Raw genomic sequence first — 25,400 nt, forward strand, 5'->3', positions numbered from 1 at the left:
GTAATACAGACCACAGTACTTCATTAAAGGATGAACATAGATATTGTACAAACAACTGTCTAAAGCTACGAATATTCATTTTTCATATGTCAGGATTTGGCCAGGATTGTTCTGGTTTTGGCCACTAGATGCCCCCATTGTGCTTTTTTGACCCTTTTGTTTTCAGTTATTATTTGCACCTGTGCCTCATTTCCCTTGAATGTATTTAAACCCTTAGTTTTCCTCAGTTCTTTGCTCTGTGTTTGAATGTTAGCACCCAGCCCTAGCGATGCTGTGAACATTTGTTGCTCCAGTTGGACTCTCTTGTGGTACTCTGTTTTTGTTCTCGTTTATTTATTTTTGATTATCTTTTGAGGCTTTTTCCTGCTGCACCTACCACCTTGTGGATTTACCTTTTGACTTGGAGGATTACCTTTTTCTCTTGGAATTACTTTTGACGTTGTGGATTTATATTTTTGCCTGAAGAACTTTCCTTTTTACTTTATTAAAACACCGTCTCAAGTACTGCCTTGTCTGCCTCATCTTCTGGGATCTGCCGACTATTAGTGGCTCAGTTTGCTAAGTGACTGTTTCTCACACCGGAGACCCGAGTTTGTAACCGGGTCCTGACAATATCAGGCTGAATTCACCTCAGACACAATTGCGGGTGGGGTGTGCTCTGTGTTGGTTTAGCCTGAACTAATGATAACTGCTGTTAACTACTGGTCTTATCTGTAACTCATAGAAGGGCATTGCTTCTGTATTAGTCTTCAGCTCGGCTATAGAACACTGTCCGTACCCTCTGGGGAAAACGTATTTACAGTCAGTGGAATGACGATGTCTCTGTTCAATTACCTCAGAGTAGGAGGGCTTATCTAGGTTCAGTTAGCCTTTTCTATGATCCTAGATCAGCACTTCTACTCTAGGATGCTTTATGAATACGGGCTCAGGTCTTAGATTAATGTTACGTCTGAATATCGGAATAGATTTCTGCAGCGAATTACACTTTTTATTTACAGTACTCCAAAGAATAAGGGTGGAAAAATGACATATAAGGTTTGATGATTTTATTGATATTGGCATCAAATCCTATCACAGTGTTTTACAGTGTTTCTACTATATAAGCATCAATACAATCCCTTCTCGTTAACCATCAATATATTTTCACAAATGTCATACTTCAAAGTCTTAAGAAATGACATAGTAGTAAGTAGAAAAAAACGATATAAGATTATTAAACCCACCCAAATCAAAGATAAAATGTATCTTTAAAAAAACAGTTTGTTCACTTGTATATACTGACTCACTTAACCAACCGGGACTAATAGCAGGAATGTCATGTTTTTGTTTCCACCATGTTGTGTGACAGGTGTTTGATCCATTCATCCATTACTCTGCCATGACCACAGTCCTGGTTAATTAAAGGACAACTGCAAAGGTCCATATTTTGTGCCGGACCTTACTCAATATGTTTTCTCCTCATTCTGACATGAGACAGCAAGATTGACCTGTAATTCTATTAATTCTAGGTAGGGTTTTCTGGGCCAAACAGAATGACCGCATCTCTTTTTTCACACCAAGACTTCCCAGAACCAGTGCTTCTACGTCTCATCAGCGCTACATACAGGAAATAGTGTGTGTTTTGGAAACACTTGCCCACATCGCCCTCCCAAGAAAAAGGCATGGGGTGGATTATGTTCTGTACTATACTTTTCTAAGCCACTCAGACCAAGCGAAGGGTCACATAAGTCTCTGTTACACAACAGGAAGTATTTGTATTGTTTATGTCAGGACCTGCTTATTTCAAGTTCTATAGGGAAGGTGGCTGAGAGAGGGGGCCAGTGTCTCTGTCTAGGAGGTTGTGGCCCCAGGCTGGTATCTCCATGTCCCCCAGGGGTCTGTCCTGCTCTGACTGCTTGGCCAGGAGGGAATTCTTCTGGGCCTTGGTCATGGGGAGATCCTTTGACGGTGTGGTGAGGATGGACAGTCTCTAAAGAATCAATAAAGAGGACAGAGGAGCATTTCAAAGATAGACCACCAAAGAAATGAGACATACAATAACTGGTGATGTTTGCAGAACGTTGATTGTTTGTCTTATTTTCTTAGTTGGTAGAATAAACAACATCAGTGTATATTGGGGAGGAAATGGGGTTTGGGTAATGGATCTGATCATTCGATAAATAGAGACATAACTAGCGATAACACCACAAGTGATACCTGCCAACTTTTAAAAGATCTGAAGTTTGGAATTGATAGTGAGAAATTAACCATGTCCTCTCATGACCATTGCTCCATCTTTGGAGGATGTCCTCAGAGACTTAGCCTCTATCGTCGACCTACGTAACTAGCTATAGCTATGATATATTGCTTGATTTTTTGTTGCTTTTGGACCACTTTGAGATACTTTTCTGTTTTGAAACTCCAGTGCTTGACTTGGGCTGAGACAGTTGCCGGTACTCATGTTTGGTGTCGGTACTGTTTACATTTAGGTGCATGAGCTCCACAATACTTTTGAGCTAATATTGTAAAAGAGGAACAGGAGCTCAAGCTGTTAAACATTTTAGTTGCCGGTACTCAGCTCCGGAGAGCTCCTGCCCAAGTCAAGCAATGTGAAACTCTATAGAAACATAATAAATGATGTCCCTATTTACCTGTCGCAGTGTGCCAGGAGTGACGCTCACGATGTACACCATCCATAGAGGAACCATGAGGGTGGAGGAGAGAGTGAACCACCAGCCAACGGCGGAACCCCACCAAGGATACTGAAAGGTGTTGTTGAACTTCAGCGGGGCTAACTTCATCAAGGAGAAGACAAATGTAACCTAGAACAAAAGATATGGATGGAGGTTGTATAATAAACATTAAAGAACACAATGTATTTTCCGATAGCATTGTACTAATTATAACATTATATGGTAACAGTGAGGGTTGAGTGAGGACAGATGAACAAGATAAGGTTAAGAACAAGGTTATGGTTTCTCCAGTACATTTAGGTCAGGCTTCTGGTGAAGCATTTATAATGGTCTAAAAAAAAAGCATGAGCTGGCGCACACCCAATATGTTCCTTCTGTTGGTTAAGCTTATCATGCATTATAGTTGAAACAAAAGATTACATGTAACAAACATTTTATGAAATTGGAAACAATTAAATAAAGTACCAGTCAACTTTCTACACACCTAATCATTCAAGGTCTTTTCTTTATTTTTACCATTGTCTACATTGTAGAATAACAGTGAAGACATAAAAAACTATGAAATAACACATATGGATTCAAGTAGTAACCAAAAGTGTTAAACAAATCAAAAAATATATTTTTTTGATTCTTCAATGTAGCCATTTGCCTTGACAGCTTTGCACACTCTTGGCATTCTCTCAACCAGCTTCATGAGGCACAGTAGTCACCTGGAATGCATTTAAATTAAAAGGTGTGCCTAGTTAAAAGTTAATATGTGCAATTAATGCGTTTGAGCCAATCAGTTGTGTTGTGACAAGGTAGGGGGAGTTATACAGAACATAGCCCTATTTTGGGGTCTGAAATCTGAAATCCACAACAGAAGCTAGCCAGAAGTTAGCCAGTTCACTGGCCCTGCAGTGCCAATCCAGGCCCTGCAGTGCCTAGCTCCACTCCTATTCCCCAGGCGCTCTCTTTTGATGACTTCTGTAACCGTAATAGCCTTGGTTTCATGCATGTTAACATTCAAAGCCTTCTCCCTAAGTTTGTTTAATTCACTGCTTTAGCACACTCTGCCAACCCGGATGTCCTAGCCGTGTCTGAATCCTGGCTTAGGAAGACCACCAAAAACTCTGAAATCTCCATCCCTAACTACAAATCTTTCAGACAAGATAGAACGGCCAAAGGGGTCGGTGTTGCAATCTACTGCAGAGATAGCCTGCAGAGTTCTGTCCTACTATCCAGGTCTGTACCCAAACAATTTTAACTTCTACTTTAAAAATCCACCTCTAAAAACAAGTCTCTCACCGTTGCCACCTGCTATAGACCACCCTCTGCCCCCAGTTGTGCTCTGGACACCATATGTGAACTGATTGCCACCGATCTATCTTCAGAGCTCGTGCTGCTAAGTGACCTAAACTGGGACATGCTTAACACCCCAGCCATCCTACAATCTAAGCTTGTTGTCCTCAATCTCACACAAATTATCAATGAACCTAACAGGTACCACCCCAAAGCCGTAAACTCGGGCAGCCTCATAGAAATCATCCTAACCAACTTGCCCTCTAAATACACCTCTGCTGTTTTCAACCAAGATCTCAGTGATCACTGCCTTATTGCCTGCATCCGTAATGGGTCAGCGGTCAAACAACCTCCACTCATCACTGTCAAACGTTCCCTGAAACACTTCAGCGAGCAGGCCTTTCTAAATTGACTAGGCCCGGGTATCCTGGAAGGATATTGACCTCATCCCATCAGTAGAGGATGCCTGGTGATTTTTTTTAAATGACTTCCTCACCATCTTAAATAAGCATGCCCCATTCAAGAAATTTAGAACTAGGAACAGATATAGCCCTTGGTTCTCTTCAGAACTGACTGCCCTTAACTTCTTATGGCTGGGGGAGGTATTGAGTAGCTTGGATGAATAAGGTGCCAAGAGTAAACTGCCTGCTACTCATGCCCAGTTGTGAATATATGCATATTATTATTATCCAACCAGGAAGTGGGAAATCTGAGGTTTGTAGGTTTTCAACTCATTGCCTATCAGAGATACAGTGGGATATTGGTCATTTTGCACTTCCTAAGGCTTCCACTAGATGTCAACAGTCTTTAGAACCTTGTTTGATGCTTCTACTGTAAAGGAGGGGGGAATGAGGGCTGAATGAGTCAGGGGTCTGGCAGAGTGCCTCGAGCGCGCTCACGTGAGAGTTAGCTCTGTTCCATTGCATTTCTACAGACAAAGGCATTCTCCGGTTGGAACATTATTGTAGATTTACAAACTGTAATATGACTTTGTCTGAACTTTTGCCTGGACCTGCCAGCGCGTCGTGAGTTTGGATTGTGTGCTGAACGCGCAAACAAAAAGGAGGTATTTGGACATAAATGATGGACTTTATGGAACAAATCAAACATTTGTGGAACTGGGATTCCTGGAAGTGCATTCTGATGAAGATCAAAGGTAAGTGAATATCTATAATGCTATTCTGACATCTGTTCTCCACAACATGGTGGATATCTTTATGGTTGTTTTGGGCTCTGAGCGCTGTACTCAGATTATAGCATGGTGTGCTTGTTCCGTAAAGTTTTTTTGAAATCTGACACAGCGGTTGCATTAAGGAGAAGTTGATCTAAAGTTCCATGCATAACACTTGTATTTTCATCAACATTTATGATGAGTATTTATGTAAGTTGATGTGGCTCTGCAAAATCACTGGATGTTTTGGAAGCAAAACATTACTGAACGTAACGCGCCAATGTAAACAGATTTTTGGAAATAAATATGAACTTTATCGAACAAAACATACATGTATTGTGTAACATTAAGTCCTATGAGTGTCATCTGATGAAGATCATCCAAGGTTAGTGATTAATTGTATCTCTATTTCGGCTTTTTATGAATCCTCTCTTTGGCTGAAAAAATGGCTGTGTTTTTCTGTGAATAGGTGCAGACCTAACATAATGATATGTTGTGCTTTCGTCGTAAAGCCTTTTTGAAATCGGACACTATGGTGGGATTAACAAGTCTATCTTTAAAATGGTGTAAAATACTTGTATGTCTGAGGAATTTAATTATGAGATTTGTTGTTTTGAAATTTGGCGCCCTGCACTTTCACTGGCTGTTGTCATATCGATCCCGTTAACGAGATCATAGCCATAAGAAGTTTAACCAACACAAAAAAATTATTTGGTGTTCTGCATTAGCATCGAACAGCCCCCGTGATATGTAACTTTTCAGGGAAGTTAGAAGCCAATATACACAGGCAGTTAGAAAAGCCAAGGCTAACTTTTTCAAGGAGAAATTTGCTTCCTGCAACACAAACTCAAAGTTCTGTGACACTAAAGTCCATGGAGAATAAGAGCACCTCCTCCCAGCTGCCCACTGCACCGAGGACAGAAAACTCTGTCACCACCGATAAACCCACTATAATTGAGAAAAGCACTTTTCTACAGCTGGCCTTGCTTTCCACCTGGCTACCCCGGTCAACAGCACTGCACCCCCCATAGCAACTCGCCCAAGCCTTCCCCATTTCTCCTTCTTCCAAATCCTGTCAGCTGATGTTCTGAAAGAGCTGAAAAATCTGAACCCCTACAAATCAGCTGGGCTAGACAATCTGGACCCTTTATTTCTAAAATGATCTGCTGAAATTGTTGCAACCCCTATTACTAGGCTGTTCAACCTCTTTCATGTCATCTAAGATTCCCAAAGATTGGAAAGCAGCTCTGGTCATCCCCCTCTTCAAAGGGGGGGACACTCTTGACCCAAACTGCTACAGACCTATATCTATCTTACCCTGCCTTTCTAAGGTCTTCGAAAGCCAAGTCAACAAACAGATTACCGACCATTTCGAACCCCACCGCACCTTCTCCGCTATGCATTCTGGTTTCAGAGCTGGTCATGGGGGCACCTCAGCCACGCTCAAGGTCCTAAACGATATCTTAACCGCCATCGATAAGAAACAATACTGTGCAGCTGTATTCATTGACCTGGCCAAGGCTTTCGACTCTGTCAATCACCACATTCTCATCGGCAGACTCGATAGCCTTGGTTTCTCAAATGATTGCCTCGCCTGGTTCACCAACTACTTCTCTGATAGAGTTCAGTGTGTCAAATCGGAGGGCCTGTTGTCCGGGCATCTGGCAGTCTCTATGGGGGTGCCACAGGGTTCAATTCTTGGGCAGACTCTTCTCTGTATACATCAATGATGTCACTCTTGCTACTGGTGAGTCTCTCATCCACCTCTACGCAGACGACACCATCCTGTATACTTCTGGCCCTTCTTTGGACACTGTTAACAACCCTTCAGACGAGCTTCAATGCCATACAACTCTCCTTCCGTGGCCTCCAACTGCTCTTAAATACAAGTAAAACGAAATGCATGCTCTTCAACCGATCACTGCCTACACCTGCCCGCCCGTCCAGCATCACTACTCTGGACGGTTCTGTATTAGAATATTTCGCAACCAAGCATCCTTCACTCATGCTGCCAAACATACCCTCGTAAAACTGACAATCCTACCAATCCTTGAATTCGGCGATGTCATTCACAAAATAGCCTCCAATACCCTACTCAATAAATTGGATGCAGTCTATCACAGTGCCATCCGTTTTGTCACCAAAGCCCCATATACTACCCACCACTGCGACCTGTACGCTCTCGTTGGCTGGCCCTCGCTTCATACTCGTCGCCAAACCCACTGGCTCCAGGTCATCTACAAGACCCTGCTAGGTAAATTCCCCCCTTATCTCAGCTCGCTGGTCACCATAGCAGCACCCACCTGTAGCACACGCTCCAGCAGGTATATCTCTCTGGTCACCCCCAAAGCCAATTCCTCTTTTGGCCGCCTCTCCTTCCAGTTCTCTGCTGCCAATGACTGGAACGAACTACAAAAATCTCTGAACTGGAAACACTTCTCACTATCTTTAAGCACCAGCTGTCAGAGCAGCTCACAGATTACTGCACCTGTACATAGCCCATCTATAATTTAGCCCAAACAACTACCGCTTCCCCTACTGTATTTTTATTTTTCTCCTTTGCACCCCATTATTTCTACTTTGCACATTCTTCCACTGCAATCTACCATTCCAGTGTTTTACTTGCTATATTGTATTTACTTCGCCACCATGGCCTTTTTTGCCTTTACCTCCCTTATCTCACATAATTTGCTCACATTGTATATAGACTTATTTTTCTACTGTATTATTGACTGTATGTTTGTTTTACTCCATGTGTAACTGTGTTGTTGTATGTGTCGAACTGCTTTGCTTTATCTTGGCCAGGTCGCAATTGTAAATGAGAGCTTGTTCTCAACTACCTGGTTAAATAAAGGTGAAATAAATAAATAAAACAATTTGGTAAAGACCACGTCCATACGATAGCAAGAACCGCTCAAATAAGCAAAGAGAAATGACAGTCCGTCATTACTTTAAGACATGAAGATCCGACAATGCAGAACATTTCAACAACTGAACGTTTCTTCGAGTGCAGTTGCAAAAAAGTGCTATGATGAAACTGGCTCTCATGAGGACCGCCACAGGAAAGGAAGCCCCAGAGTTACCACTGCTGCAGAGGACAATTCATTAGAGTTAACTACCCCTCAGAATGCAGCCCAAATAAATGATTCACAGAGTTCAACTAACAGACACATCTCAACATTCAACTGTTCAGAAGAGACTGCGTGAATCAGGCCTCCGTGGTCAAATTGCTGCAAAGAAACCACTACTAAAGTACACCAATAATAAGAAGAGACATGATTGGGCAAAGAAACATGAGCTATGGACATTAGACCAGTGGAAATCTGTTCTTTGGTCTGATGAGTCCAAATATGAGATTTGTTTCCAACCGCTGTGTCTTTGTGAGATGCAGAGTAGGTGGATGGATGATCTCCGCATGTGTGGTTCCCACCATGAAGCAGGAAGTGTGATGGTGTGTGTGGGGGAGCTTGGAAAAGCATTCCTCATGAAGCGGGTTGAGAGAATGCCTAGTGTGCAAAGCTGTCATCAAGGCAACAGGATGTTACTTTGAAGAATCTAAGATCAAAAATATATTTAGATTTGTTTTACACTTTTTTGGTTACTACATGATTCCATGTGTTTTTTCATTGTTGTGATGTTTTCACTATTATTCAACAATGTAGAAAATAGTAAAAAAATAAAGAAAAACCCTTGAATGAGTAGGTGTGTCAACTTGTGTGTTACTGTATATGTGAAATTAATTTAAACAGTAATGTATGTTAATGTTAATCCTATGCTAGTGCTAATGATAACAGCCTAATATATTCAATATGCTGTAAACTATTATATTCTAAATGTTTCACTCAATTCATTCTAATCAACCTAATAATTATGACACACCTCTCACTATTGTCATTAGTTGCACTAATTGCACTGTTTTGTCTACATAACCTGGTTCAATCATTCATAACATTACCCTGAAGAAGGAACAATGATGTCGAAACGTTGGTGGTTTACCCAATAAATTACAGCGAGTTTATACATAGAGTGTGCGACTCTCTTCGTTTTTATAGAAGCATTTATAATGAACATAAAGTTAGGATTATCTACTTTACATAGGTTACACATAGGCGTCCATTTGATTTATATTTCTCTGTATTGTCATCTTAACTTCTGGTTTTCTGTAAATCACTTGTATTACTGGGACATCAACATCATGTTTACTATAACTACACTGCTCAAAACATAAAGGGAACACTAAAATTACACATCCTAGATCTGAATGAATGAAATATTCTTATTAAATACTTTTTTCTTTACATAGTTGAATGTGCTGACAACAAAATCACACAAAAATTATCAATGGAAATCAAATTTATCAACCCATGGAGGTCTGGATTTGGAGTCACACTCAAAATTAAAGTGGAAAACCACACTACAGGCTGATCCAACTTTGATGTAATGTCCTTAAAACAAGTCAAAATGAGGCTCAGTAGTGTGCGTGGCCTCCACGTGCCTGTATGACCTCCCTACAACGCCTGGGCATGCTCCTGATGAGGTGGCGGATGGTCTCCTGAGGGATCTCCACCCAGACCTGGACTAAAGCATCCGCCAACTCCTGGACAGTCTGTGGTGCAGCGTGGCGTTGGTGGATGGAGCGAGACATGATGTCCCAGATGTGTTCAATTGGATTCAGGTCTGGGGAACGGGCGGGCCAGTCCATAGCATCAATGCCTTCCTCTTGCAGGAACTGCTGACACACTCCAGCCACATGAGGTCTAGCAATGTCTTGCATTAGGAGGAACCCAGGGCCAACCGCACCAGCATATGGTCTGACAAGGGGTCTGAGGATCTCATCTCGGTACCTAATGGCAGTCAGGCTACCTCTGGCGAGCACATGGAGGGCTGTGCGGCCCCCCAAAGATATGCCACCCCACACCATGACTGGCCCACCGCCAAACCGGTCATGCTGGAGGATGTTGCAGGCAGAGAACGTTCTCCATGGCGTCTCCAGACTCTGTCACGTGTGCTCAGTGTGAACCTGCTTTCATCTGTGAAGAGCACAGGGCGCCAGTGGCGAATTTGCCAATCTTGGTGTTCTCTGGCAAATGCCAAACGTCCTGCACGGTGTTGGGCTGTAAGCACAACCCCCACCTGTGGACGTCGGGCCCTCATACCACCCTCATGGAGTCTGTTTCTGACCGTTTGAGCAGACATGCACATTTGTGGCCTGCTGGAGGTCATTTTGCAGGGCTCTGGCAGTGCTCCTCCTGCTCCTCCTTGCACAAAGGCGGAGGTAGCGGTCCTGCTGCTAGGTTGTTGCCCTCCTACGGCCTCCTCCACGTCTCCTGATGTACTGGCCTGTCTCCTGGTAGCGCCGCCATGCTCTGGACACTACGCTGACAGACACAGCAAACCTTGCCACAGCTCGCATTGATGTGCCATCCTGGATGAGCTGCACTACCTGAGCCACTTGTGTGGGTTGTAGACTCCGTCTCATGCTACCACTAGAGTGAAAGCACCGCCAGCATTCAAAAGTGACCAAAACATCAGCCAGGAAGCATAGGAACTGAGAAGTGGTCTGTGGTCACCACCTGCAGAACCACTCCTTTATTGGGGGTGTCTTGCTAATTGCCTATAATTTCCACCTGTTGTCTATTCCATTTGCACAACAGCATGTGAAATTTATTGTCAATCAGTGTTGCTTCCTAAGTGGACAGTTTGATTTCACAGAAGTGTGATTGACTTGGAGTTACATTGTGTTGTTTAAGTGTTCCATTTATTTTTTTGAGCAGTGTATAATTGGAAAAATAACATTCATTTGCTGTTGACAGTGGGGTGTAAATAAATAAAACTTACAGTGCAGATGACTGGAGTGAAATACTTCAAACAGTACTTAATGATGGGTAATGGTCGATAACCAATCATGTCCTCTATATTATCGTACAGACGGTCTGCACCTGTGGAGTAAACATATCAACAGGGACTCAAAATAACAGCAGTCAAAAAAAGGGTTTGGTCAGTTGGTCTGTCAAATACCCAGGTTAACATTCTCAAACCACCAAGTGACAGACAGGTTTAAACAATTGCAGATTAGAAAACCTGGAAAGCAGCTCTAACCAGGGTTTCCCAAACTCAGTCCTGGGCCCCCCACAGCTGATTCAAATAACCAACTCATCAAGCTTTTAGTATTTGATTCAATTGTGTAGTGTTATGGCAAAAACAAAACAAGCACCCAGGGGTGGGACTATAAGGTTCTATGTGCAAAATGAATAGTTTTGAGATAATAAAAATGTTTCAAGTCACAGATCTCAGAACTGTTTTGTGATGTCCTCCTGTTTTCAAGTATATCACCTTACTTATGTACAATTATTTATTTTGACAACCCAGCATTGTGTCATTGGATTGCATATAGAACCTTATCCTGTTGAGGACAGAGGGCGCTGTTTTCACTTTGGGGGAAAATCGTGCCCAATTTAAACGGCCTCGTACTCAATTCTTGCTCGTACAATATGCATATTATTATTACTATTGGATAGAAAACACTCTAGTTTCTAAAACCGTTTGAATTATATCTGTGAGTAAAACAGAACTCCTTTTGCAGCAAACTTCCGGACAGGAAGTGGAAAATCTGAAATCGATGCACTGTTCTAGGGGCTGCCTATTAAAGTCCTTGATATTTATTAGTTTAGATGCACTTCATACGTCTTCCACTAGATGTCGACAAGCAGTGAGAGAAGAAATTGAGTGTGTAACTTGATCTGGACTCGAATCATAGCTCTTGGCATGACGTGTCACCAGTTTCCTGTTTTCTGGAGAGCGCGAGGAGGGACCTGGATTTGCCTTCTGATAAGCTGACGTTATGGACGACTAATATCTCCAGGCTTTGATTTTATTTGATACATGTGACAATATCATCGTAAAGTATGTTTTTTCAATATAGTTTAATCAGATTATTGAAATTTTTTCGGGAGTTTTGCCGTGTTCCGTTCGTTGACGATGGAGAGATTCGTGCCACTTGGCAAGTGTGCTTGCTAAATCGAGAGGGAAAAAGGCCGTTCTAAAACCAAACAACGATTGTTCCCGACAAAGGACCCCTTGTACAACATTCTGATGGAAGATCAGCAAAAGTAGGACCCATTCTATGATGTTATTTCATATATCTGTCGTACATGTGAACTAGTTGTTTGCGCCCAGCTTTTGGGTACTCTCTCGCTATACCTAAGCTGGATGTCGTAATGAAGTTATTTTTAGAATTCTAACACGGCGATTGCATTAAGAACTAGTGTATCTATCATTTCCTATACAACATGTATTTTTTAGTTATGTTTATGAATAGTTATTTGGTCAGAATATGTGTGTCAGAAAAAGTGTCAGAAAAATATCCGGACGTTGTGGGAAAAAGATGCTACGTTAGCACAACGTTAGCACAATGTATAACCACTGATTTCAGCTCTAAATATGCACATTTTCGAACAAAACATAAGTGTATGTATAACCTGATGTTATAGGACTGTCATCTGATGAAGCTTATCAAGGTTAGTCAAAATTACATATCTTGCTGGTTTATTCGCTATCACTAACGTGCCTATTGCTATCGCTAACGTGCCTTGATGAATGAATGCGGTAGTGTGGTAGGCTATTGTAGTAAGCTAATATAATGCTATATTGTGTTTTCGCTGTAAAACACTTAAAAAAAATCGGAAATATTGGCTGGATTCACAAGATATTTGTCTTTAATTTGCTGTACACCATCGATTTTTCAGAAATGTTTTATGATGAGTATTTTAGGTATTTGACGTTGGTGTCTGTAATTATTCTGTCTGCTTTCGGTGCAATTTCTGATTGTAGCTGCAATGTAAACTATGATTTATACCTGAAATATGCACATTTTTCGAACAAAACATAGATTTATTGAATAACATGTTATAAGACTGTCATCTGATGAAGTTGTTTGTTGGTTAGTTTGGTTGGTTCTTGGTTAGTTAGGTTGGCTTTGTGCATGCTACCTGTGCTGTGAAAAATGTCTGTCCTTTTTTGTATTTGGTGGTGAGCTAACATAAATATATGTGGTGTTTTCGCTGTAAAACATTTTAAAAATCGGACATGTTGACTGGATTCACAAGATGTGTATCTTTCATTTGCTGTATTGGACTTGTTAATGTGTGAAAGTTAAATATTTCTAAAAAATATCTTTTGAATTTCGCGCTCTGCCTTTTCAGTGGAATGTGGGAGGAGTTCCGCTGGCGGAACGCCAGAGCCAGACAGGTTAACTAACATTAAGTTGAGACCCCGACTGGCATTGAACAAAAGTGGTTGCGGGCCCTATGCGGCACTGGGAGTAGGCCGGGCTAACTCACCATAAACCCAGCTGATACACACTGACTGTAGTATAGCGAAGAGAAGCAGAGTCATCCCACTGCAGGCATAGTAATCAAACAGCTGGAAGATATACAGGCCTCCCTGCAAATAGAGGAGGGGTAGAAAGAGAAAGAAAGTATAAGGTCTTACTGAGCACAACAATAAGACTATAATCTACCTCCAGAGTCTACAAAACACTCAGACAATGATCGTAGGTGTGTCCAGCAGCCCAATCGCTTACGAAATAAGTGGAATCAACCAACAATTATGCGGAACGAGGAGGTATGTTGAAACACAGGGATATGTTGAAACAGATCACTTGGGAGGTAGATTTTTGATCATATATCTCGTTACTGTCATGATTAATCTAATAACGATGGCCTTTAAATTCTATATTTTATAACCTATATCCTTATAGAATGATGACTTCAAATGACCTCTCACCTCTGTGACCATGACCAGGCCAATGAAGAAGCTACCCACACTGATGATGAGGAGGAGGATTTTACGCCGATGGCCAACCAGGAAGAAGGAGGGATTCATGTCTGAGATAGCTGTCATCAAAGCCTCCAGACCTACAAACTGAAGGAGAGATGGGGTAGTTCAGTGGAAACTCTCTTCGAAATACTAGCTACTCCTTCACAGTTTCATATCCATTGAGTTTTGTGATGATTGTAGCATCTATTGTCGGTTATGTAATTATCCTTCACTAAGGAAATATTCCGTAGGCCTTCAGGACCACACTAACACACCTCACTGTCTAACCCCAGTAGGATTATCATGATGAAGAATAAGATGGCCCAAAGCTGGGGTAATGGCATCATGGCCACGGCACGAGGGTAGGCGATGAATGCCAGGCCAGGACCTGTATGCAGCAACACAGGTAAACTCATTACTGAACTCTCCGAGGCAGAGGGAATAGTTAGATCCTTGAAATGCTAAGACACCTGTCTTGTAACAAACTGGAACTTACAAGGGTATGTTAATTTGTTTGTTTATTTGTAAATTTGTTTATTCATTACTTAATTCATTCATTCATATCTCACTGCTGCAACACTTACCTGATTCGGCCACCGTTGAGATGTCTGTCCCTTGTTCATAAGCCATGAATCCCAGAACAGAGAAGATTGCAAAACCGGCCACAAAGCTGGTTCCACTGTTCAACAGGCACAGGTACACACAGTCCCTAAAAAGAGATTCACTTCCCTGTTAGTCACAACACGAAGGCATCCAAATGACATACAATATGGAGATCATCAAACTTCCCAGATACCCTACCATTTCTGCAACCCTACCATTTCTGCAACCCAACCTCCAAAGAATTATGTGCACAGGGGACGTTTTTGCAGGCAAGAGAAAACATTCTGCCAGCACATTTTATCTAGCAAGGCACATTTACTGTTTGTGTACATAATTCTTCCACTCACTTGTAACAGTTGTTGTCATATTTGTTGTAGCTGCCAAGAGCAGTCAGACAGCCGAGGCAGATAGCATAGGAAAAGAACATTTGTGTTCCAGCATCCATCCACACCTGTGAGACACACCAGAGCTAATGAGGCTAATGAGTTCTCCAAAGGTAAATTGGAGTCAGGAGTCAGCTAACCTTGTGTCCAATCAATGAGACTAGATTGGAGATGTTGGTTCGAGCTGCCTTGCCTTCATAGTTTCACAATTCTGATACACTAGTCTCATCCCAGGGTGTTAGAGGCGAATTCAAATGGTACCTATTTTGACCTTGTATAGTGGCAAGAAAAAGTAAGTGAACCCTTTGGAATTACCTGGATTTCTGCATAAATTGGTCATACAATTTGATCTGATCTTCATCTCAGTCACAACAATAGACAGACATAGTGTGCGTAAACTATTTTTCTTGTCTATATTGAAAACATAATTTAAACATTCACAGTGTAGGTTGGAAAAAGTATATGAACCTCTAGGCTAATGAGTTCTCCAAAGGTAAATTGGAGTCAGGAGTCAGCTAACCTTGTGTCCAATCAATGAGACTAGATTGGAGATGTTGGTTCGAGCTGCCTTGCCCTATAAAACACACTCACAAGATGTGAGTTTGCTATTCACAAGAAGCATTGCCTGATGTGATCCATGCCTTGAACAAAAGAGATCTCAGAAGACCTAATATTAAGAATTGTTGACTTGCATGACGCTGGAAAGGGTTACAAAAGTGTCTCTAAAAGCCTTGATGTTCATTAGTCCACCGTAAGACATATTGTCTGCAAATGGAGAAAGTTCATTACTGTTGCTACTCTCCCTAGGAGTGGCCATTCTGCAAACATGACTGCAAGAGCACAGAGCAGATTGCTCAATGAGGTTAAGAAGAATCCTAGAGTGTCAGCTAAAGACTTACCGAAATCTCTTCTGGCAGCACTACTGACTCAATATTCTGTGGACAGTTGAAACTACAGTTGAGTTGTTTGGAAGGAACACACAACACTACGTGTGGAGAAAAAAAGGCACCGCACCGCACACCAACATCAAAACCTCATCCCAACTGTAAAGTATGGTGGAGGGAGCATCATGGTTTGGGGCTGCTTTGCTGCCTCGGGGCCTGGACAGCTTGCTATTATCGACGGGAAAATGAATTCCCAAGTTTATAAAGACATTTTGCTGGAGAATGTAAGGCTATCTGTCCGGCAATTGAAGCTCAACAGAAGTTGGGTGATGCAACAGGACAAAGACCCCCCAAAAAGAAGTAAATCAACAACAAAATGGCTTCAACAAAATAAAATATGCCTTCTGAAGTGGCCCAGTCAGAGTCCTGACCTCAACCCGATTGAGATGCTGTAGCATGACCTCAAGAGAGCAGTTCACACCAGACATCCCAAGAATATTGGTGAACTGAAACAGATTTGTAAAGAGGAATGGTCAAAAATTCCTCCTGACCGTTGTGCAGATCTGATCCGTAACTACGGAAAACGTTCGGTTGAGGTTATTGTTGACACATGAGGATAAACCAGTTATTAAATCCAAGGGTTTACATACTTTTCCCACCCTGCACTTTGAATGTTTACACATTTTGTTCAATAAACACATGGAACCTATAGTTGTTTGTGTGTTATTAGTGTAAGCAGACTGTGGATGTCTATTGTTGTGACCTAGATGAATTTCAGATCAAATTTCACGACCAATTTATGCAGAAATCCAGGTATTTCCAAAGGGTTCACATGCTTTTTCCTGCCACTATAGCTATAATAAGTCAACAGGAAATGCATTTGCTTTGAAAATCAGAGTATTTTTTTAATCAGGTATTGATATTGTAACAAATCTGATGCTCTTAACCACAAACTGTTGCACCAAGGGAGTTACGTTTCTTGTGTCAGTGGTAATGGTTGCTGCCCTCGGTCCTGTTGACCAGCTTTCAAACACCGGCAGAAACATGACCATTTATCCCCCACAAATCACTACAGTATGTACTGATCGTTTTTGTTACACCTGAACACAAATTATACAGTGAAGTGTGTTCCTACCTGTGGGTCCTTGAGGCGGGCTGGGTCTGGGTAGAGGTAGAACTTGATACCATCTATTGCCCCCGGCAGTGTGAGTCCACGGACCAGCAGCACCAGCAGCATCAGATAGGGGAAGGTGGCAGTGAAGTAGACCACCTGAGGGGGAGGGGGGGGGGGACCAGCGTTACATTCCAGACCAGCGTTACATTCACTCAGTCTATGGCTCATCCTAACAATTCTACAGTATTCATGGTGTCATCAGGTTGAATGGCAGATATCCCACCTTACCTTCCCAGTAGACTTCACTCCTTTCCAGACACAGAAGTAACAGAGAATCCATGACAGTAGAAGACACAGAGCCAGCTCCCAGCGAACACTGCCTAGCTTGTTTGGACTGTCTGTGAGATTCAAAACTCTTCTCCTGAAAATCATATTTTGAGTTACAATCCCACCACTTGCTTTTCACCATTCTCTCAACACCTCCTAAGGCAAATAGCCCTGATTTCCATCTGTAAGGACTTAATAAGGAGTTGATAAATTGGAATGATTTTGTATACTCACTCCCAGAACTCTCTCACTGGCGACGTTGCGTTTCCTGCTACTGTCCAATTTAGATGTCCCACTACTCTTCTGTCAAACTCCATGCAGGTTGCTGGTTAGGAGGAAATTAGACAATAACATGCATGTCTCAGAACTATCTGAATCTTTCCGGGATAAGGAGACATTTACAAAAATAAAACATTAATCAGCTGATATAGAATTTTGTGATCAATTTACCTAAATTTCAATTATCCTAATCGGTCTGCAACCCAGAGTGTGTAAAGTTCTGGTTTAAATGAAACAGACACAATTCCCAGCTCACAATTAGTCAAACCCAGTTTTATTCACGAGAGCTCTACCGTTCATATACAAAGATGTTCCTTTTATAACATTCTTCTAACCTACGCACACACATACACACTAACATTAGGAGAGCTATCTTCTTCTCTAAAATTCTCACCACAGTTTCTCACTACCCAGCTGACAGTTCCAGTCCCCCCCAGATAAAGGCTACCTGGAGGGGTCCTCCCTGTCCTATCTTATCTTCCCAGAGTTATAGCCGGGTCGGTTCAACCATAGTTTAATTGTTTCTAGGTGTTTTCTTAAGCATTCACACATTTCTCTCTCTCCCAGTCTAAGCTAGTTGGACTTATGTTTAATACTTTTAATTACTCCTTATCCATGCTACATAACCTCTAATCCCTAACGGTTAAGTTTCCGGGTAGAATTATTTAATAATTTATATTACCTTATAAATTCTTTTATCATCAACTCACTTGTCAAAATCGTAATATCTCAGTTTGAAGTAGTGTCCATAAATGTAAGATACTATCTATCATTTGGGCATGACAAAGGTATCTCAACGTCAACATGTCTACACACTGAAGTTAACCTGGTCCCAGATCTGTTTGTGCTCTTTGCAATGCCAACTCCATTGCTGTCCTTGTCAATCCAAACAGGTTTGTTATGACAATGAGTGACAAGCAGTTGGTATGACAGCACAAGCAGACTGGCACTCAGGCTACACTGAAGTACATACCTGTGTTCCAGCTGTTTCTACAACTGGCCCAGGGGAGCTCAGAGCTGAATGAGGAGAAGAGGTAGAAGAAGGCCCAGGCTAGAATGATGATGTAATAGATGCTGGAATATATAACCACCACCTGACTACCATAACCCAGTCCTGAGGAGGAGGAGGAGAAGGAGGAGGAGAAGGAGGAGGAGAAGGAGGAGGAGGAGATTTTGTGAATGTTTGTGAATGTTTGAACACAGGACAAGTGTCCTGAATGCACGTGTCATTGCACATTAAGCACTGTCACTTACTCTATCATGTAATAGCTCATGAATTAGTGTGAGCCTGAGTAAATCTGTTGATGTTTAATCCAAGCTTCATCCAATAACTTGAGTGAAATGTCTTGTTACTTTAACCCCTTTTTCATATTTGAAGTTATATCAGGCCAGAAACAGACCAGTCATCCAACAATCAATCTAAAATGTATCCTGATATTGTTTCAAACTGTTAAAGCAATGTGATTAAAATCATGGTGGATTGACTTTTACAAATACAATAGTGCAATATCATTTACAGAAGGAAAAGCCTGCATGTACTGTGCATATACTGTACCTATTATGGCTAATTGTCTGGCCCTATATGTCACCCTCAACCAACACATTCTTGACAAAAACTCCAGACAGAAACCTTGAGTTTATGTGCTGAATACCAATTTAAATCATATTGACATTGCTTTGGATTACAATGCTACTTTCTCAAGTTTTGATATTGCAGCTAGGAGTTTTCCTGAGTACGAATACAAAAAAACAGACGAAGTTTGGTCTGTAGTCCCTCTGAATGTTATCTTTTCTTTTGGCACAGTTTACAGTACTATCAAATCTTTACTTTTCTGAAGGCTATAGCCTTTCTTCCTTCTAGCTATCAGGCTTTTATGTCTATTTCCCCAATATGGAATTCACATTAGGAAGCAAATGCTATCAATTGTCAGACAAACAGTGACAATTTAATCCCTAATATGGTTGCAATACGTACAACAAGACCCCATGGCCACATTCATATAGCATACCAGTAGGATTTTTTTTATTTAACTAGGCAAGTCAGTTAAGAAAGAAATCTTAATTACAATGATGGCCTAGGAACAGTGGGTTAACTGTCTTGTTCAGGGGCAGAATGACAGATATTTATCTTGTCAGCTCGGGGATTGGTTCTAGCTACCTTTCGTTTACTGGCCCAACGCTTTAACCACTAGGTTACCTGCCATCCCTAGGATGGCTGATCTAGGGTCATATTATCCTTTTAGATCATAATGACTAAGCTTATATGGACAGAGGGGACCTGATTCTAGATCAGCAGTCTTACTCAATGACGCTTTATAAATATGAGCCTTGATATTTACCTTCAAACAGGGGGCAGATCTTCCTCCAGCAGGTGATGCTGCCCTGCGTGGTGTACTGGCCCAGGGAGGTCTCCAGGAGAAAGAGTGGAATGCCACAGATGAACAGAAAGAGCACATAAGGGATGAAGAACACCCCTTACGAACAACACAAGTTAAACCACAATTAACCATATGGCCCAAGACCATAACTTAATGTTTCATTTCACGTGATTATTTTTCCACAAGACACATTTCTTTCCCCCGAAGCCATCTCAACCACCTGAACCCCCCCCCTCCCACACACACACTTCAGGTTTGAGTACATCTCTACTGTCCAGAGAGGAGAACACAAGTATTTTTTATTCATATATATTTTTTGGGGTGAGAGGGTGGATCGTCTTTAAAATTGCAGATAGATTGTCGCTTCCATCAATGTAATTGTCTGCATCATTTCTAATCGCCCATATATTTTTTGGGGTAAATATATTTATATACATACACATATCCACATATATATACATAAACATACATACATATACACATACATATACATACACATACATATACATACATACAATACACATACCTATATAAATATACATATTATTTAGAATATCTTTTTCCTTTATTATTCCCCACAAACCTGATGAGGTTTACCTTGGGGTCATGATAGGGGTTGCACCAAATGATTGATGTAATATAATAATTGATTATGCTTATGTTGTATTAATAGAGGGGGAAGGGCTATAAGACCCTCCCCCACTACATTTATATGGTCCTGGACCACAGATTAGCAATATACGCATTATAAGGTTTAATATTGTTCCACAGTTCTTATCTAGTCTCTGTCTCTTATAAGAAACGGTCTGAGAGATGTGTGAGCCATTGCGGTCAAAACAGGGTGTCTGTGAGAAAGCGCCTCAAGGCTAAAAGAGATTCATAGACACAGAAACATGCAGAGGAGTAAAAGAGGTAAGAGACAAGTCAGACATACCACTATAAGCCACACGGGAATGGAAAATTACTGCTGAGCCCTTAGAAAACACTGGACTATTGTTTATCCTGCAAGTTTGTATAACTGTACATGCATGGGCTTGGTCTCATGAGTAGAAGGTGTTGACGTAGGCAGTTACATCACTAGGGGTTGACTGCAAACATATTAAAGCAACTTTGACCTTTTTTATTTTACAGAATAACTCTGAAACATGCGTGCTATGTTTCCGTTGTCAACTTCTGTCTGCAATTGCATTAAAAAAGGTTTGGTTTGATTGATTTACTTAAAGAAGATATTGTCTGATTGCTGATTTCACCAATAAGCCAATGATTGACAAGGAACAAGGAACCTACCCTGACAACCCTACCACCCCTCCCCCAATTGGAGTAAACTAATAAACAATAACACTTAGGCTTCTACTTCCAGCTAATATATTTTACAGACATAATCTATTTTACAATAGTTATATTTTGTTTGTTTTTAGTCCTGGCCTTCCTTTTGTGCACACAGGCATGCACTGTTGTTTTTATTATAGTGCCCGCCAGATAACATCTAGCCCTAGCGTGTAAATATCCCTATAATATTATAGCAACCACTGATATGTTTATATCAGGCCATGATTACACATCTCTTAATGATTATTCCATTACCGTCTTGTAATTGTGTGATTTCAATGTTAGCCTAAGATATGAAAAGGACAACTCTGTACTGTCTCCACCACAATGAAGTTAAATGAAGTGACTAGCTCTTTTGCATTGATAATGTAAAAGACAAAGGCTCACCTTGCCATACATTTAATGTGAGCTTAATTGTATGATCATGTAAAGATGTGATGTGAGATTCACCTCCTCCATTTTTGTAGCACAGATATGGGAACCTCCATACATTCCCCAAGCCTACGATCTGTCCGGCCACAGCCAGGAGGAACTCCAGCTTGCTGGACCACTGTCCCCTGGTCTGGGTGCTTGGGACAGGGACAGGCTGGACCAGACCCATCTCCTGCTGGGAAAGCTTATTGAACCTCAAATTGGGATCATTATGCTTCTCCATAACACTGAGAAAGACAAAGTTGGTTTTATGCGGTGAACACACGTTTATCTAACATAGTCTGTGTGTTATGAAGACAGTATAAGGACACACAGTTAACAGCTACATATGACCTGCTACATATGACCAGCTACATACAGTGCCTTGCAAAAGTATTCACCCTCCTTGGCGTTTTTACTATTTTCTTGCATTTACAACCTGTGTTTTAAATTGATTTTTATTTGGATTTCATGTAATGGACATACACAAAATAGTCCAAATTGGTGAAGGGAAATTTAAAAAAGAACTTGTTTCAATTATTATTATTATTATTTTAAACTATAAAGTGGTGGGTGGTAATGCGTTCACCCCATTTGCTATGAAGCCCCTGTCAGGATTCGGCCAGGATTGTTCAGGTTTTGGTCACTAGATGCCCCCATTGTGCTTTTTTTGACCCTTTTGTTTTTTCCCTTGTTCCAGTTATTATTTGCACCTGTGCCTCATTTCCTTTGAAAGTATTTAAACCCTTAGTGTTCCTCAGTTCTTTGCTCTGTGTTTGTATGTTAGCACCCAGCCCCAGCCATGCTGTGAACATTTGTTTCTCTTGTTGGATTTTCTTGAGGTACTCTGGTTTTGTTCTTGTTTATTTTTTTGATTATTCTTTTGAGGTTTGTTTTTTCCCTGCTGTTGTTACCACTTTGTGGATTTTCCTTGTGTCTTAGAGGATATACATGTTTTCTCTTGGAAATTACTTTTGACGTTGTGGATTTTTATTTTTTGCCTGAAGATCTTTTCCTTTTTACTTTATTAAACCACCGTCTCTAGTACTGCTGTGTCTGCCTCATCTTCTCGGTTCTGTCGACTATTAGTGGCTCAGTTTACTAAGTGACTGTTTCTCACACCGGGTCCTGACAGCCCCTTAATAAGATCTGGTGCAACCAATTACCTTCAGAAGTCACATATTAGTTAAATAAAGTCCACTAGTGTGCAATCTAATTGTCACATGATCTGTCACATGATTTCAGTATATATACACCTGTTCTGAAAGGCCCCAGAGTCTGCAACACCACAAAGCAAGGGGTGCCACCAAGCAAGGGGCACCATGAAGACCAAGGACCTCTCCAAGCAGCTCAGGGACAAAGTTGTGGAGAAGTACAGACCAGGGCTGGGTTATAAAAGAATATTCAAAACTTTGAACATCCCACAGAGCACAATTAAATCCATTATTAAAAAATAGGTGAACATGGCACCACAACAAGTCTGCCAAGAGAGGGCTGCCCACCAAAACTCACGGACCAGGCAAGGAGCGCATTAATCAGAGAGGCAACAAAGAGACCAAAGATAACCCTGAAGGAGCTGCAAAGCTCCACAGCGGAGATAGAATTATCTGTCCATAGGACCACTTTAAACCGTACACTCCACAGATCTGGGCTTTGCGGAAGAGTGGCTAGAAAAAAGCTGTTACTTAAACATGAGACTAAAATGTAGATTTTTGGCCATCAAAGAAAACGCTATGTCTGGCGCAAACCCAACACCCATCATCACCCCGAGAACACCATCCTCACAGTGAAGCATGGTGGTGGCAGCATCATGCTGTGGGGATGTTATTCATCGGCAGGGACTGGTAAAACTGGTCAGAATTGAAGGAATGATGGATGGCACTAAATACAGGGAAATTCTTGAGGGAAACCTGTTTCAGAATTCCAGAGATTTGAGACTGGAACAGCGGTTCAACCTTCCAGCATGACCATTACCCTAAGCATACTGCTAAAGCGGCACTCAAGTGTTTAAAGGGGAAACATTTAAATGTGTTGGAATGGCCTAGTTAAAGCCCAGACCTCAATCCAATTGAGAATATGTGGTATGACTTAAAGATTGCTGAACCCATCCAACTTGAAGGAGCTGGAGAAGCTTTGCCTTGAAGAATGGGCAAAAATACCAGAGGCTAGATGTGCCAAGCTTATAGAGACATACCCCAAGAGACTTGCAGCTGTAATTGCTGCAAGAGGTGGCTCTACAAAGTATTGACTTTGGGGTGGTGAATAGTTATGCACGCTCAAGTTTTCTGTTTTTCTGTCTTATTTCTTGTTTGTTTCACAATAAAAAATATTTAGCTTCTTCAAAGTGGTAGGCATGTTGTGTAAATCAAATGATACAAACCCTCCAAAAATCTATTTTAATTCCAGGTTGTAAGGCAACAAAATAGGAAAAATGCCAAGGGGGGTGAATACTATCGCAAGCCACTGTATGAACAGCTACATATGACATATGACCAGCTACATATGAATGCTACATATGACCAGGTACATAGGCACACCTACATATGACCAGCTACATTTGCACACCTACATATGACCAGCTACATATGACCAGCTACCTATGAACACCTACATATGACCAACTATATATGACCTGCTACATATGACCTGCTACAGATGACCAGCTGCATATGAACAGCTACATATGAACAGCTACATATGACAAGCTACATATGACCAGCTACATATGACCTTCTACATATGAACAGCTACATATGACCTTATACATATGAACAGCTACATATGACCAGCTACAGTACATATGACCAGCTAAATGTGACCTGTGTGAGAGCAAAATTGCAAGATTATGTTATAATACTGTAATTGCATGAAATGGTTGTTTTATGCAACAGAATAGAAGGTTGTCATAACTCTACTGTGTCTGTATGAACTGAAAGTGGGCATCTGGGAGATTTAACACTGACAGGAGATTCACAATGTCTTTGGTTGATACCGCATTCCAGAGCATTAGTTAATGTTTCTGTTCTATAAGGGAGAGATGGCTCGGGGCCAGACCCTGGTTTCTACAGAATGAGAACAGTTTTTACAGCAGATACTGTCTGCTGTGAATTCTAAGTATCTTTCATACAAATGTTTACCTTGTGACCCATTCCATACATCTGTTGTTTGTAATGTGGACTGAAGGGGGTGTATCTTGGCTATAAAAGACCTTTGCACCTTTATCTCGAGGTTCTCAACGAATCATCTGAGGGTGATTTGTCGTCCAGACATTATTATCGTAGAGCACTCAATCGATTCACTTTATATGTGTGTGTTGTATTGACTTGCCCCTTTTTAAATAAGTGAATAAAGATTTAGTTTAAGTACAACTCTGACTTGTGTGATAATTTTGTCTCTCCTCATTTGATAGAAAAGAAATTAACCACCACAACTGTCAAGAAAAATAGAATAGAGGGAAAAAGGGAAGGTCTAGTACAGCAAAACATGAGCCCCTTTCTTCCATGCTTTGGATAGATCTGCATTGCTTGCTGTTTGGGGTTTTAGGCAGGGTTTCTGTATAGCACTTTGTGACATCTGCTGATGTAAAAAGGGCATGATAAATAAAATAGATTTTATAGGTTCATTGTTCATGTCTGAGTCGTCTCTTTCTAATATTTTAGCATACTGTCGTGTTTATTTTTTTCTGTTAAGGTTTGTAGCTTGAATTATGAAAATAATATCTACCTCAACAACCAGGAATTCGGCTTTCAAA

The 25,400-nt window shown here is 41.2% G+C and overlaps 1 protein-coding gene across 1 annotated transcript; it reads right to left on the minus strand.

Moving 5' to 3' along the window:
* Positions 1–1,789: 1,789 nt before the first annotated feature.
* Positions 1,790–21,893, minus strand: LOC120021586 (sodium- and chloride-dependent GABA transporter 2-like). The gene is made up of 14 exons (XM_038965389.1): positions 21,689–21,893; positions 19,871–20,005; positions 18,505–18,645; positions 17,487–17,577; positions 17,214–17,346; positions 16,947–17,081; positions 14,892–14,995; positions 14,526–14,650; positions 14,217–14,329; positions 13,909–14,046; positions 13,464–13,566; positions 10,963–11,063; positions 2,631–2,801; positions 1,790–1,969 (listed from the first exon to the last, which is right to left on the minus strand). Exons 1-14 carry the CDS (start codon positions 21,891–21,893, stop codon positions 1,790–1,792), a joined length of 1,875 nt encoding a protein of 624 aa, XP_038821317.1.
* Between the last annotated feature and the right edge of the window lie 3,507 nt (positions 21,894–25,400).

Source organism: Salvelinus namaycush, chromosome 2, assembly GCF_016432855.1.
Source record: "Salvelinus namaycush isolate Seneca chromosome 2, SaNama_1.0, whole genome shotgun sequence".
NCBI classification, from domain to species: domain Eukaryota; kingdom Metazoa; phylum Chordata; class Actinopteri; order Salmoniformes; family Salmonidae; genus Salvelinus; species Salvelinus namaycush.